At 38.2% G+C, this 16,581-nt stretch overlaps 2 protein-coding genes across 6 annotated transcripts in view; one reads left to right on the plus strand and one right to left on the minus strand.

The window, feature by feature from the left end:
- Positions 1-9,899, minus strand: part of hdac10 (histone deacetylase 10) — a 29,252-nt gene extending 19,353 nt beyond the window's left edge. For both annotated transcript variants that reach the window (XM_052033645.1, XM_052033644.1), the window contains exons 1-8: positions 9,811-9,899; positions 7,137-7,203; positions 6,012-6,146; positions 4,661-4,757; positions 3,803-3,900; positions 3,608-3,712; positions 1,497-1,565; positions 1,075-1,201 (exon numbers count right to left, since the gene is read on the minus strand). In XM_052033645.1, the coding sequence (XP_051889605.1) occupies positions 1,075-1,201; positions 1,497-1,565; positions 3,608-3,712; positions 3,803-3,900; positions 4,661-4,757; positions 6,012-6,146; positions 7,137-7,201 (696 nt within the window). In that variant the 5' untranslated portion in view covers positions 7,202-7,203; positions 9,811-9,899. The remainder of the gene's footprint in view (positions 1-1,074; positions 1,202-1,496; positions 1,566-3,607; positions 3,713-3,802; positions 3,901-4,660; positions 4,758-6,011; positions 6,147-7,136; positions 7,204-9,810) is intronic.
- A 122-nt stretch (positions 9,900-10,021) lies between these two features.
- tubgcp6 (tubulin, gamma complex associated protein 6) overlaps positions 10,022-16,581 on the plus strand; it is a 40,454-nt gene continuing 33,894 nt past the window's right edge. For 3 of the 4 annotated variants that reach the window (XR_007957810.1, XM_052033639.1, XM_052033641.1), the window contains exons 1-2: positions 11,389-11,467; positions 12,686-13,533. Coding sequence is in view for 3 of the 4 variants with exons in the window: in XM_052033639.1 (XP_051889599.1) it covers positions 12,784-13,533 (750 nt within the window). In the remaining variant the exon portion in view is untranslated. Of the gene's footprint in view, positions 10,056-11,388; positions 11,468-12,685; positions 13,534-16,581 lie in introns of those variants that run through there. The other variant, XM_052033640.1, reaches the window with a different exon arrangement.

The raw sequence follows: 16,581 nt of genomic DNA on the forward strand, positions 1-16,581 counted from the left end.
ACAGCATCTTTAACTTAGAAAAAGATCCAGTCACTTCACAGAAATAGAATCAGACATAAACTGACTTGGCCAAAGTACATATTTGAATGGGTGAATCAATTAAAAAGCTTTAAGAAGACTGCTGGTAGAAGTACATGGAATTAGGAGGCTTTTGAAAGACATTCTGGATCTTGAGGCCAACAGGTCTGAAAGCAATAGTAGGGTGAAGTGATTGGGTGAGAGTGGGAGGTCAGGAAGGAAATGCACAAGAATCCACAGTTGAATGCAGAGTTTTGTGAGGTTAGAGTGTTGGGTGGCATTAGAGAGGGGCTATGCAATAGAAGGATTTGTATAGAGGATGAGCACTTCAGGATGCAAATGTTTGAGAACCAGGTCCAGCATGATTCAGCAGGCACAGCAGTGGTCCCACGGTGGATTTTACTGTCAGTTAGAATGTGGGTTACAGGATTTTGGATGAGCGGAATTTTATGAGAGGCCATCTGAGACAACATTAATAAATTCTGAAGGTGGCAAATGCACAGACAGGGGTTTTGATAGCTGGTTGGCTAAGCCAAGGCTGACAACAGAGATAGAAGGTGGCAATCTTCCTGATGGAAAGTTAAATAGGATGGCAAAACTGAGAAGAGTCACTTCAATCTGATAAAGTACTCAGAAAGAAACTTTTCAACTCGTAACTGAGGTTTATGCAGAAGGCTGAAAATGTAAGAGAGATTAAAGATAGATGGTTTCAGTATAATTAAGGAAACTACTAATGACTTCAGATGGTGCCAACAAGGGACAGCATATAGACAAAGAAATAAGGTGGTACCAAGTTGAGATACTTGGGTGACTACTGAGCTAACAGTGTGGTAGGAACAACAGCTAATATTGAAGACACTCTGGCTTTGATTAGACTGGAATTCATTTAAAAGCAAATAGGAAAAAGCAGGTAAAAAAGAAAACTTCAGTTGAAAAGTTGTCACAGCACAAATGTGACAGACTGAATAACCCCTTCACACAATTAATTGACTGAAATATTAAGTGTCAAGATGGTCATTTAAGGTAATAATTTTGAACTTTTATTTTCAGAAACACCTTGTTCCATGGAATATTTATGGTGAATCCTGTCCCACTGCCTTTTCCAATAGCATTGTAATCAGAGTCCTTTAAATTGGGCCAAAACTGCTGATGTTCATAGCGATGCCATGAGAAGTACAGAACACTAAAAAAAAAACAAAGCCATTAAAATATAAGGTTTTAAATGCAAAAAAAAAATTCCTTCTGGGATGGCAAAATGAATTGCAGCATGTCCATTAACATCTCAGACAGGTCAAATACCACAGAAGACACAAAGAAATTGAAATATTCATTTTTTTAAAACTAATTGAGTAATTGTTATAGACACTTAGGTATCCTTTCAATAATAACAAGAGCATTACTGCACAATAGATTTCTCTCCATCATAAATGCTAATAATTCTTGTGGATTTGTAAAAACACAAATGCAATGGTACCAACCTGGGATCCTCCTCAAATGTGTACTGAGTTCCTTGGCCGTGATGCACATCCCAATCAACTATCAGAATCCTGGAAGACAAAAACAATACAAACTATTTTCATTATTGCATACAACATTGCAAAAATTAGTGGGAAGCTAGAGGATCGGGAAGCTTTTAAAAACCAACAGAAGGCAACTAAAAAAGCAATAAGGGGAGAAAAGATGAAATATGAAGGTAAGCTAGCCAATAATATAAAAGAGGATACCAAAAGCTTTTTCAGATATATAAAGAGTAAAAGTGAGGCAAAAGTGGACATCAGACTGCTGGAAAATGATGCTGGAGAGGTAGTAACGGGGAACAAAGAAATGGCAGACAAATTAAATAAGTATTTTGCATCAGTCTTAACTGTGGAAGACACCAGCAACGTGCCAGAAATTCAAGAGAGCCAGCGGGCAGAAGTGAATATAGTTGCTATTACTAAGGAGAAGGTGCTTGGGAAGCTGAAAGGTCTGAAGGTAGATAAGTCACCTCGACTGGATGGACTACATCCCAGGGTTCTGAAAGAGGTAGCCAAAGAGATTGTGGAGGCATTAGTAGTGATCTTTCAAGAATCACTAGATTCAGGAATGGTTCCAGAGGACTGGAAAACCGCAAATGTCACTCCACTCTAAGAAGGGAGGGAGGCAAAAGACAGGAAATTATAGGCTAGTTAGCCTGACTTCAGTGGTTAGTAAGATGTTAGAGTCCATTATTAAGGATGAGGTTGCAGGGTACTTGGAAGCACATGATAAAATAGGCCAAAGTCAGCATGGTTTCCTTTAGGGGAAATCTTGCCTGACAAATTTGCTGGAATTCTTTGAGGAACTAACAGGCAGGATAGACAAAGGAGAGTCAGTGGATGTTGTTTACTTGGATTTTCAGAAGGCCTTTAACAAGGTGCCACACATGAGGCTGCTGAACAAGATAGGAGAGCATGGTATTACAGGAAAGGTACTAGCATGGGTAGAAGATTGGCTGACTGGCAGAAGGCAAAGAGTGGGAATAAAGGGGGCCTTTTCTGGTTGGCTGCTGGTGACTAGTAGTGTTCTACAGGGGTCGGTGTTGGGTCTGCTACTTTTCACATTATATGTTAATGATCTGGATGACGGAATTGTTGGCTTTGTGGCCAAGTTTGTGGATGATACAAAGATAGGTGGAGGGGCAGGTGGTGTTGATGAAGCAGGGAGTCTGTAGAAGGACTTGGACAGGTTGGGAGAATGAGCAAAGAAGTGACAGGTGGATTACAATGTAGGGAAGTGTACGGTCATGCACTTTGGAAGAAGCAATAAAGGCATAGAATATTTTCTAAACGGGGAGCGAATTCAGAAATTGGAGGTGCAAAGGGACTTGGGAGTCCTAGTTCAGGATTCCCTGAAGGTTAACTTGGTTGAGTCAGTAGTAAGGAAGGCAAATGCAATGTTAGCATTTATTTTGAGAGGACTAGAATATAAAAGCAAGGATGTAATGCTGAGGCTTTATAAGGCATTGGTCAGACCACATTTGGAGTATTGTGAGCAGTTTTGGGCCCCATATCTAAGGATGTGCTGGCATTGGAGATGGTCCAGAGGAGGCTTACAAGAATGATCCCAGGAATGAAAGGGTTAATGTATGAGGAGCATTTGTTGGCTCTGGGTCTCTACTTGCTGGAATTTAGAAAGATGAGGGGGGGATCTCATTGAAACCTATCGAATATTGTGGATGTGAGGAGGATGTTTTCAGCAGTGAGAGAGTCTAGGACCAGAGGGCACAGCCTCAGAATAGAAGGACGTCCCTTTAGAACTGAGATGAGGAGGAATTTCTTTAGCCAGAGGGTGGTGTATCTGTGGAATTCATTGCCACAGACGGCTGTGGAGGCCAAGTCATTGGGTATATTTAAAGCAGAGGTTGATAGATTCTTGTTTAGTGAGGGCGTCAAAAGTTATGGGGAGAAGGCAGGAAAATGGGGTTGACAGGGAAGAATAAATCAGTCATGATCGAATGGTGGAGCAGACCCGATGGGCCGAATGGCCTAATTCTGCTCCTATGTCTTATGGTCTACGGTCTTATCAACTAAAGCCTAGCTTTTCATCTTTGAAAAGTTAGCAACTCTACCTTTTTGTTCCATATCTTTGTTTTGCATACTTGGCTGCAATTGCTACATTATTAAAAATGCAAAATCCACAGGCATCACTCTTCTGGCTGTGGTGACCTGGAGGTCTGGGAAGGGAGAAGAAAAATATAACTTTTTTGTAGGTAAGTGTGCTGCATAAAATTAATCAACAACATAAATATAAAATTATCCCATACCTTACCAGTGCCATCCCATTTCTTATTCTGTCTGACATGATTGCATCAACAAGTTGCAGAGTTGCTCCCAGAGATAATTTAGCACAGTAATAGGAGTTCTAAAACAAAAGCAGGCTTTCTTAAAAGACAGGACAACTGTGGTATGATGAAAAATTTCATGAACAACTAATTCCTAAAGCAATTTTGCTTTTAATTAATTTGGCTGTTGTCTTTCAACAATTTATCTGATTAATAGATCCTCATATATTTCCTGTATCAGTCTACAACATTTTATATTTCATTTGCCTACTTTTCAATCTGGATTACCATCCTGGATTTTTACATAGTTTTTCAATTGAGATTAGAATATTAACTAGGTCAAAAAAACTACCTACTCTGAACTACAGACTGGGTCTCACTTTATCATCTCATCTGGAAAACAGCACTTTTGATAAAGTGCACTTGCACAATGTTCCACGTAAGCATCATCTAAATCAGCAGAATACAAACTTTTTATATTAATTTGTCACTTAAGTTTCCACCAATGCATATACAGTCTTGTTCAATCAAATCGTTTTTCATCTATCAGAAAACAATACTTTCAATTCAAAGTCCCTGTATTTAAATTTCAAAACTTTCTAGAAAAGGAAGAGACACTCTGTGGCAATTGGCATTCACAGTTCAAGCCTAAACTATGAGCCATGGGCAGAGTCAATTGGCGCAAATCATGTGACAAATGCTGGAATGGGTCTTGGATCCAAAGTTGAACACAAATGAAAGTGCTTTCAATTTAATAAAACTAACACAGTGAAAGGAAAATGAAACATGACTTTGCTGGTAATTAATTAGTTTTTTTGCTGCAAGTAACATTTTACTTACAGGGTGAAAATATACATCATTATATTTGTATGAGAAGCTCTTCAATTCTTCCACATTCATAAATGCAGTAGACTTCACAGCTTCCAAATAATCCAAGCTGCAAAAAGGAAACACCATAATGTGATCTCATTCATACACCAGTTAAACAAATTAAAAACTGTTAGATATCCTCTGCTACAATACATTGACTTACCAGTGCCCAAATCAGCAAGAGTATGAGTTTGAATTGTCCAGACAGACATGTCCAAGGAACAAGTTATAAAAATGACACTGGCAGAATTGTGGTAGGATATTTGCCCTGGCTGGATATACTCGAATACTCCAAAAAATGTTATGTAATAAGAATGTAAATTAGTATTTTTTGAAAGCTCTTCAAAGATCCAAACAGCAGAATGTCATTAAAGATGAAATTTGGTGTCAATATAAATTTAACAAGATATTTGCTGAACAACCAACTCATTTCCAAAACTTAAGTGTAATTTTTCCATAAAGCATTAAGATCAAAAATCCTAAATCCAAACCTGAAATGAAATTAAAAGTGGTCAAATTGATGAGGAAATTATATAATTAATTAATAGCTTGAAAGATGCATCTCGAAGCCTTTAAAATGACATTGCTGCACCTGCACTTTAATATGCAAAGCCAAACATAACCAAATATAGATGACCCTCGCGTTAAAGTAGTTCAGGGAACGGAATTCACCTTTGTAGAATTCTCCATAAATCTGTGATATGGAATAAGATTCAGTCTCACAGAACTTATATGAAAAATGTAATTAAGTAAACACAATTTAATTTTTTTCAGCTTGCGTTTCTTGACGCATGTGCAGGTTATACAGTTTCATATTACCAAAAATTGTGATACGGACTGTTTCTTTGGAACACAACCACCCCCACCCCCGTAACACTGGGGGTATCACTGTATAGAGAATAAATTAACAAAAATTTTTAAGGCGTGCGGGTATATTGTTGGAATTTAAATCATTGTAAATAAAATCATTAGAATAACTGTGTGCTCTGTAATATAAAGTATAGTTTACATGATGGATATAAATTGTTGGCATGAAGGCACAGTATGTTGTCTCTCAATTCGACTTTAGAAATGTGCAAAGCAAATCTCTACATAGTAAGTTTCTAAGCTCATCTTTATCCTGCGAGACAAATGTAATTAAGAGAATGGGTGTTTATCCATAAGAAGAGGGAGAAAAGACTGACATGTTTGTTCAGATATCCTGAGGTGCAAGAGTAGTAAAGGAGAGAAAAGGGAAATGGTTTGCTGCCTAAAATTTCACTCAAAGTAGGAGAGAGGGAAAGTACATAATGGTTTAGAACATTTTAAATGTAAATCCAACCTGTGAACCAAAATAATTTCCTCTTCAGTGGCCTCTCGAACTGATAGTTGGATACACCTTTCCACAAGACCATATTGTTTGAGTTTCTCAAAGGAAGCGGATAGTCGTTCTGGTACTTCAATGCTGCAAGCCGGGCTAAAATGTAAACAAAAGAAAATATTATCAGAATTACCAAAATGGATCGTAATAAGTTCTTTACTTACCAGCTGTAGAGTCTCTGTTAAGGCAGTTTTGACCCAATTTTCTAATTTATCCTACAAAATTGAAAGAAATACCATTCAAGTCCATAAACTACTGACATAATCATAAATTTTAAAGTGTGCTGTTGTCTGGCTTTAAGGTTTAAAATTACTTTGTGGAAAGCAAGGATTTCAAATTTATATTTTTATAGTGTGCCAGGGAGTTCTACACAATAACCGATCTGCTCTGAGGAGACAGGAATAGAGGAAATAGAAGTGAAATGAAGGCAGGAGAGAGAGAGAGAGAGCGAGAGCGAGAGAGAGATAATACTGGAACAGATGACGGAGATAGCAATTGCTGGAAAATCGGAAATAATAGAGAATACTTGAAATACTCAGCAACTATGGAAAGAAAATTTAAAGAACAATAATGATAGGATTAAGTCAGATAATCAATAAATGCAATGAACTATAATAGTGATTAAAGTATTTTTTAGTAGAAAATTTGAACTAACCAAACCACCTAAAGAGTTTGTTTAAAGAGATACATTGTCAGGATCATCTTAAATGAGTGGAGAGAAGTGGTTTAGACACTTTGCAACTAAAAGTAACTGCCAACTTTTTATTAAATAAATCTGACAATGTTCAAGAGCCCAGAACTGGAGAAGTGCAGATACATGGAAGGGCTGTAGAGCTGGAAGACATTACAGAGCTCGAGAAGGATGCATGTTTTAAAAGTTGAGGCACTGTTTAATCTGGTATCAATTTATAATGTCAGCAAACTAAGAATGTGGAAGACCAGCCTGGACGATATTGAAGTAATCAGGTGTTGAGGTTACAACACCCCAAGAAGGCAATACAGGGAGCAAATGAAATATAAAATATTGTAGACTGATAAGGCTCTCAGCAGCAGATGAGTTGAAGCATAACCTATTACACCACTTACAAATCCCACAGCAGATTATAGCTCATCATTTGATCATTGTAGATCAATCCAGTTCCTGAAGCCATTGCTGGAAAAAAAACACAATGCATGAGAAAACTACATTGCATAAACGGCCAACCATTGTGTGATTCATATTCCAAAGTAAACCATATTTAACTTTAAAACATATTCTACAATTTAATGGAATTGAAAACAGCAACATTTTTGGCATTCTGATACTTCACTAGCAAGCTTGAAGAAATTCTTTCGAACTCACCAAGTTTAGAGGAAGGAGAGAATAACACTCTGCTTCAGTCTGCCCCAGCTTCAGTTGAAGTGATCAATTGCTGTTTTGTATTTTAAAAAAATTCCCAACATTTCCACTTTAATGGCATAATACTGACCTTACCTAGTCTCTAGCATTTAAAAAAAATTCTTTTACCACCAATTTCAAATGAAATACTGTGCCCTTAGTGACAAAGAGTTCTCTGTCAATAGATGTGAGCAAGTAATAACACCTCTAAACCAACCTAACTGTATGAAGCAGTTTTTTTTTAAAAACAAACAGCCACAATTCCCTCATACCTAATCTTTTACCACCAACCTAACCCAACCAGGAATGCTAGTTAATCCTGTGTTCTTTCTCCATTCTCATAAATGGAATACTTATGCATTGTATGGCAACTATGTGGTAAAGTATGCACACAATCACACTATAATGAAATCAAGTTAACAAAAATACAACATCTTAACTTAAAGGACAAAATACCAGAACCACTTGGTAGGGTTGGCAATATCTGTCAACAGCTGATGTGGGATACTGAATGTCACACAGAACCACAATATTCTAAGTATTAATGTATTCTATTCAAATACTGTTTGTCCAACTCATGTCCCCAACACTTTATTTATGTGTTTAGTTCATGACATCCAAAGTCTTTTGTATTTTAAATTTTAACTTCTTAATCTACTTGAATGGATAGAAATTGCCTATATGAGCAGTAAAAATCCAACCAAGCAGTTTAATTTTCTCATTGTATAAATATAATTGGCTATTACTGGATATTCTGCACTGTTATCTTTAGGCAAGGAACAATGAATTAGAGTTGCTTTAAAGAGAACATTGCAAACTTTTCTATATTGATTGGATGGAAGCATACACACAATAATAGTGAGTAAAATATTTTAAAATAAAAATAAACCAATCTACCTAAATTTTGAAATTGAAATCAAGTTGTATTACAATTCTGCAATTTTAGAAAGCCATCTGTATTTTGGATTAACCTTAGTTGTTACCACTGATATGGATACTACAAGAAGGCAATACAGGGAGCAACAGTAACATGCCTTTTTTTGACTTCCTATGGCAGGCACCTCAAAGCTTTGGAGAGCTACCACCAAGGGCGTCTCTGCAAAATCCACATGCAGAATAAGCAACCCCATATCAATGTCTTCCCCTACACCATCATTTCCAGCATCAAACTTCCAATTACATGAAGTGAAAATTTAAAAACTGCAGATGCTGGACATCTAAAATAGCAGAAAATGCTAGAAACACCCAGCAGATCAGGCAGCATCTGTGGAAAGAGAAACAGTGAATATTTCAGGTTTTAAACCCTTCTGCAGAATTGGGAAAGTGAGAAAATAAATGAGTTTAAGTAGCCGAGAAGCTGGGGGAGGGGAATGGGTCGAAAAGGCTAATGTGGCAACTTAATAGCTGTCGAGATCAGACTCTGATGAAGGGTCTTCAACCAGAAATATTAATTGTTTCTCTTTCCACCACAGATGCTGTCTGACCTGCTAAATCTTTCCAGCATTTTCTGTTTTTATTTTGAATTAAACTTCTTTGTTTGTTTAATGGTAAAGTTGTGGGACATGCCCAGCTGGAAAAACTGAACCAATGGCAGGCAGAAATGGCCAGTTTTGATACAAACAGAAACAAAAATGAATTGATGAATTCGATTTTGAATTCTGCAGGCTACAACATGCCTAGATGCATTGAACATGCTGGTGAATTTCATCATCGCCATCTGCCAAGAAATGATTCCCAAGATATGGGACCTTGTTGTGCAATCTTACACAATAAATTGCTGAAACACAAACTGGCAGTTCCCTTATATGATGAGATGGACTATTACCTCATGATCTACCTTGTTGTGATCTTGTACCTTGTTGCACTGCACTTTCTCTGTAGCTGTGACACTTTGTACTGTTATTGTTTTTACCTGTACTCCATCAATGCACTCTGTACTAACCCAATGTAACTGCATTGTGTAATGAATTGACCTGTATGATCGGTATGCAAGGCAAGTCTTTCACTGTACCTCGGTGCAAGTGACAATAATAAACCAATACCTCACAGTTGATTGATTCAGAGAAAAATACAACCCAAAGTGAACATTGCACTGCAAACAGCACAATGGGGAGAGGGAGCGCCCTTCTAGCACCAGCTGCTTAACTTGTTACTAGTGTTATGGTAAGTGGCAGCTTTTGTTTTCTCTTTTGATTCTGGATGGAATTTCACGTCAACAATTTCACTTGAAGCCGACGAGGAGAGGGGGCGGGGTAGCTCTGGATCCTCCCTCCCAGTCACAATGGGGAAAAAACGTGTTAGAAGTCACCCCGGAGGCCACAGACCAGAGTGGAACCAACCCCTCCTGGGTCCCTGAGGAAAGAGGGTCCACAACCCATCTACCTGCCAGCTGCAGCGAATCACTACACACGACCCACGACAGCCAGAGACCGCCAACACCAGAGCTTCCGGCTCAACCAAACCTGACAACGGGAAGCGGTCCTTGATTGACAGCAAAGCGAACCAGACGCAGGACAACCCTTCCCGATCCAGACCAATTGGGTGACAGCGCGGGAGGAGTCCGCCCCCCTCCTCGCTGCCAGGTTAGGTTGGCCGAGCAGTTGCCGGGAGTGACGGTGCTGAGGAAGGTGAGCGGGGGGACTGGTCCAGAGAGGTTGGCCTGGCTCTGTCCAGTCTAGACCTGTCTGGTTGTTTAGTGTTGGGTCTGGCAGCTTTTGCAGCGTCTGGATTTCTATCCAGATGCCTAATAAAGCAACGGATTGCATCCGGGCACGGCCTCGATGGGCTGAATGGCTTCCTTCCCCGCTCTGTCGTTTTGCGGGCGAGCCGCTGTCCGTGTGGCCGATCTCGGTCTATTACACCACCTCTTAAAGTCATTGGTAGCTTGGATGGTGGTGTCACACGAATATGGCTGTAACTGTCAGTTGGAACGGCCTTGTGAGTTGTGGTGTGGTTGGTAATGGACTTGATGTGGAGTACATCTGAAAGAGGTTTACGTTATTTTCACAGTGGATCTTGTTTATTTAGATTTTGTTTTGATTAAATGCCTTTCTAACGGAAGGAACTGTCATCAATAAGTGTAATTGTTGGTGCTGCATACTAACAGGGATGTAATGTTGTCCTCCAGTTCATACTGTTGCTGCCCATGGAGATGGGTTACTTTCCTGGAAAAATAGCCCTAGAATGGTGGAGACACAAGAGACTGCAGATGCTGGAAACTGGAGCAAAAAAACCAAAATGTTGGAGGAACTTAGTGGCTGCAGTCCAGATGAAGGGTCTCAACCCGAGTCATTGACTGTTCATTTCCCTCCATAGATGCTGTCTGACCCACCAGCATTTTGTTGTTTGCCCTAGAATGGTGGAATCTCTTACTTCATGTAGGCCCTTGTTTTTATGTGTTCATAAATGAGGAGCCTGAACAAAGAGAAGGGCCATTACTGCTGTCTGCTTTTGGTACCTATGCAGGCATATTCTAATCATGATTAATTATCAAGATCCCTTGTTGCTATCCTTTGATTTCCTTCTGCACTGACATCTTCCCTCTCCTCTTGTCCCTGACTATTGCCTTCTCTTTTCCTTAGTCTAAAGAGGATAAAAAGTTTGTTACGGACTAGGTTACTATTGGTGAATGTCCCTTTAAGATAGAGCATAGTGTGTGTGTATATGTGGTGTGGTTACGACAACAGAAGATAAAGGACATAATGACGTTTTTGAAGCAGTCAGTCGGAAGGAGTCGGGGGGGGAGAGAGAGAGAGAGGGAGAGAGAGAGAGACCAGCCCGCTAGTCTCTATCGATGGATGAAAAACAGTAATTGTGTCTGTCACTACAATCCACGTATGGATTTTTGGAGTAATCCAGTGGAGTCCGCTTTGTCATTAACCTGTAGAGGGAAACAGGTATTTATGTGGACGGCCACGTCTCGGATGCCTTTCGGGGTGGCAGATACTTCGGAACAAAGCAGTGGAGTTCACTTTGTTGTTGACCTGTAGAAGGAAACAGGTTATTTGTGTGGATGGCCACGATTCGAGAGCCTTTCGAGGTGAGGCAGATGCGGTGGAGTAGTCACTGCTGAGTAGACACTGAGGTGTCGTATGGGTTCCATTGTGGAACATTTGGATTTCGTAATTACTCTCTATTTTCTCTCTACGTCTTATCTTCAGTCAACGGTGGTTTTGAAGAAGACTTTCCTCACGTTTCACCTTATGGCTTGCTGAACTGAACTTTTAAAAACTGTTCCTGGACTTGGAGTTTGGGAGTTTGCCACACACACACTACGAGTTTAGTTTTTGGGGTTAATGTTTAAGATTTAACATTTTTACTTCTAACATTCTAACATTTTTACTTTTATTTTTCTTATTATCATAAGTAGTTATTAATAAAGTAGTTCTTAACACTGATACATGACTCGGTGTGTTTCTTTTGTTGCTGGTTCATAACAAAATTGGGTGCTCATCTGGGATTGATCCCAAGGTTGACGAGGGTGGTCTGAAGTCGAACTCAAGACTGGTACTAGAGGTCTGAGTTTGAACAAATTGGGGTCTTAGTGGACAACTGATTGTGGTCGGTCTGATAAAATTACAGCGCCAGCGACCCAGGTTCAATTCGGCTGCTGTCTGTAAGGAGTTTGTATGTTCTCCCCGTGTTTGTGTGGGTTTCCTCTGGGTGCTCTGGTTTCCTCCCACATTCCAAAGACATACGGGTTAGGAAGTTGTGGGCGTGCTATGTTGGCGCCGGAATCGTGACGACACTTGCGGGCTGCCCCCCAGAACACTCTACGCAAAAAAAGATGCATTTCACCGTGTGTTTCGATGTACATGTGACTAATAAAGATATCTTATTGCTGCTGTAGATAATGGATAATAATCTATTGTACTGTAGAACGGAATGCTAATTTATGTAGAGCTTCCAAAAAAGAATGAAAAATCTTCATATCCTATGATTATAAGTTAGTGAGATACAGAGTTCAAAAAATTAACCAACCTGAATCATATCATATAAATACTGTTCATAATAAACCAGCTGGTAAAAGGGTATTCAAGAGTTTTGGAGCTTGATTGTGAATGTAAAATTTTCAATAAGGTTGTTGGGAAACTTACTTACTTTTGATTGCTGCTCACCTTTTCAATTTTTGTATATCTTCTGGCCAGCTCAGAGGGAAATAGTTAAATAAAGGATGAAGTGTTCTCAAATAGAAGCTTAAAAATGTGACTGCAGTGTTGACTTAAAGTTAAAATGCTGCAATGTGTTCTTTTCACAGGCTCCAAGGATAATCTGCAGTGCTGACTATGCAGGATCAAAGCAGCCAATGCATTCACTTTTAACATACTTGAAGTATATGACGCACCTGAAACAGCAATGGCTAGCATTACACAATTATTTGGAGACCTTTGTGAGGCCCACATGACGGGCCTATCATGGAAGTGTTATTTGGGAAAAAGGCGGTTCAACCGAACGCAATTCAAGGAAAAATTAAAAAGGGTAGCCTATGATACACTCTTTATAAATCTTTTTCGTGATGAAGCAACATCAAAGTCTCAGTCTGATATCAGCAAGTTGCCTGTGAAAAACAAAATCTTGATGTTGTCCTTCAACTTGAGGGTGGCTGGGATGGGTATGGAAGCTGATCACTTGGAGGAACTTACAGAGAAAATAGAAAAATCAACATGCATGCCGCAGACTGATCTGAACTCTGTTCTGGAACTTCTAATTGAACTCGCAGGGACTGGAACTTATCAACTTCTACCACAGAAAAAGGATTATTTCTTGAACAATAAATATGTTGGAAGAAATGTAAAATTTCAGGGCTATGACCACTATGATGCAAGCCTGTTTGAATCTGGGCTGTTGTCCTTAATTTCCACTGAGGACTTGCAATTTCATGATAATGTACAGCGTACCCTTCAGTTAATGGATGCAAAACCTGGAACTGGATTACCCAGTATTGGACTGTTCTCCCATAATTACTTAGCTGGTGATAAATATGAGAAAGAAACACGGGTATCGCTTTTTGGTGCATTGGTACATAGTCGAACATGTGAAATGGAAATCAAGTTGGATTTGCCTGCAGTGCCAGATAATGTGGATATGACTGGACTTAAAATTAGGGTAAGTAACACACAAAATGTAACATTCCAGATGTCAGGGTGAAATTTCCTGTGGGTCAGAATTATACCTCTTCAGGCATTTATTTTGCTAATACTCATTTACTCAAATTTTCTACCAATAGGCTAAGTCATAGATTTTGGTGGGAAAAAAGTTAAAATTAGTAGAAAGTTCAAACTTGGACAAAGGTATGGAATTTCTACCATATAAACTAACCTTTAAAATTTTAAGGCAGTTAACCATCACTATGGTCATGGGAGAGATTTGATAGGCTGGATTTGTTTACCCAGGAGCCAAAGAGTCTGAGGAGTGACCTGACAGATGTATAAAACAATTTATAAGAGGAATAGATAGGGTAGATGGTCAGGTTCTTTTCTTCCATAGTAGGGGTATCAAAAACAAAAGGGCAAAGGTTTAAGGTGAGAGGAAGGAATTTAAAAGGGGATTTGAAGGGATAATTTTTGTTATATAGAGAGTGGTTGAAATCTGGAACTTGCTGCCAGAGGAGGTAGTGGAGTCAAGTACAGTCACTACATTTAAGTGACATTTAGACAGGCACTTAAATAGGCAAGGCATGGAAGGATAAGACCTAGTGCTGGCAAATGGGGATTAGTGCGGATTGTCAGAAAGGTTGGCATGGACCTGGTGGGTTGAAATGTCCTTTACTGTGCTGTAAAACTCTTTGACTCTATGACACAAATTTCATAGCATTGTAGATTTCAGGAAATGGTCATCAGAAGCTGTTCTGTTTTTAATGTAACTCATATTGAAGCTGTATAAAAGCATTATGAAAGATATGAGAAATGCATTATATTGCCTGTTATGAGAAGACTATCTATATTGGAAATCATCCATTCAAAATTCTACAGATGTTGGAAATCTGAAATAATAGCATAAAATGCTGGAAATACTCAACAGATCTGGCAGCATTTGTGGATTTAAAAAAAAGTTAACATTTTCAGGTCAATGTCCACATGAAAGTGGGAAATGTGATCAACATAGGGGTTATCTTGTATTTAAGGCAGTTCCCCTTTGTGTCTAGATAATGTTAGGGAAATAACATTCTAATACTGTTGAGGACCTAAAGTTGGCAGAAGTGGCTGTTTTTTTTCATTTCTTTAGATTGCTAATTGGCAAAGCCACGCATTAAACTAAATATAAAACAATACATTCCAATAAGAATTCAACTTAAAAAAGATAAAAGAATAAAATTCTTGTCCAAAATAGCATCTTATTTAAGTATGTTTTTGAATTCCGTTTAAACATGATGAAGTTGCAATGCACATATTCCAGGTATATTTTGTGAATATTGAATGGAGATTTTTTGCTTTACTATTGTTATTTGCCAATATAATCAAGTCACAGTTTTATTTAATACTTGCATAGATCTGTCTGATGTTGCGAGGGGGAGAGTTAAAATATGCATTTACTCCACAGAAAAAATTGTTGGAATTGTATTGTTAATTTAGCAAGTTTCGCAAACTACCAAAAATATCTTTGCATGAAAATTATGTTTCTATCTCTGATTATTACAAATTCAGATTGTAAATTTTAGTTGAAATACTTTGTTCCCTTACCTTTTGATCTTGGTCATTTAATTATTTTTCATTGATGGACATATTAAATATTATATTGGGAGCTATTGGCTAACTGAACTAAAGTACTCTAAAACAATTACAAAATACTGGATGCTATAAGTACTTAGGTAGCATCCATGAAGAGAGAATCAGTTAATGTTTCTGATTGATGCAATTTCATCAGCACACATCACACGAAGGAAGATCATTGACCTGGAATATTAATGACCTTCTCTCCATTGATGTTGCTAATTCTGCTGAGTATTTACAGCATTTTCTTTTTTCACTCACCAAGTGTTTATAGACTGAAATAAAAAACAGAAAATGTTGGAAGCACTCAGTAGTCAGCATCTGTGGAAAGAGAAACAGTGTCAATCTTTCAATGGCCCTTCAACAGATGATTTTCAGTATTATTTTGGATTCCAGCATCTGAAGTTCTTTGATTTTCTTTATTGAGTGGTACCCATATTAAAGTAACTGAGAGTGAATATCAATTAAGTTTCTTGCACCAAAAAACAATATCCCTATTTTTGTTGTGTCTATTAGATTTGTACATAAATAGTTTACCAATTTAATGTGGTTCATATAGTAAAAATTACTTTCTGTAATATAGGGACCTGAAATGAATACAAGCTGTCCAGGGTCTAATAATAGCTTAACATAATTTCATTATTTTTGAACTCTGGACTCCAAGAAAATATTCAAATGCTTTGGTTTTCAACCTGCTTTCAATGACTTATTCACCTCAGTCCTCAGACCTTTGTTTTGTTGAGCTGTTTTTTTTATTTGTTAAGGGATGATTCTGTTTTACTGCTGAAAGTGCATTACCTCTCATTTATCTTGGGTGTTACCAAGGCAATTTTGGCTTTTACTGAATTAGAAAGTTAAAGATTGAAGTCCATCTCAGAAACTTGATGGCAGATGCATGACTGAGTGAATGCTACTGATTCAGTGGTACCATCTTTTCAATGAGGTGTTAAAATAAAATTTGGTCTTTCATTTTGTCACGTACTAGCAACAAAAGAAACACACTAAGTCATGTATAAGTGTTAAAACTATTTTATTAATAACTACTTATGATAATAAGAAAAATAAAAGTAAAAATGTTAGAATGTTAGAAGTAAAAATGTTAGATCTTAAACATTAACCCCAAAACTAAACTCGAAGTGTGTGTGTGGCAAATTCCAAAACTCCAAGTCTAGGAATAGTTCTCAAAGTTCAGTTCAGCAAGCCATAAGGTGAAACGTGAGCAAAGGCTTCTTCAAAAGCCACCGTTGACTGAAGATAAGATGTAGAGAGAAAATAGAGAGTAATTATGAAATGCAAATGTTCCACAATGGAACTCATACGACACCTCAATCACTGATGATCTCCATTCCTTTGTTGTGAAGTACCTGCCACCCCGAAAAGGCATTCGAGATGTGACCGTCCACACAGATACCTGTTTCCCTCTACAGGTTAACGACAAAGTGGA

This window comes from Pristis pectinata, chromosome 19 (assembly GCF_009764475.1).
Source record: "Pristis pectinata isolate sPriPec2 chromosome 19, sPriPec2.1.pri, whole genome shotgun sequence".
NCBI lineage: Eukaryota > Metazoa > Chordata > Chondrichthyes > Rhinopristiformes > Pristidae > Pristis > Pristis pectinata.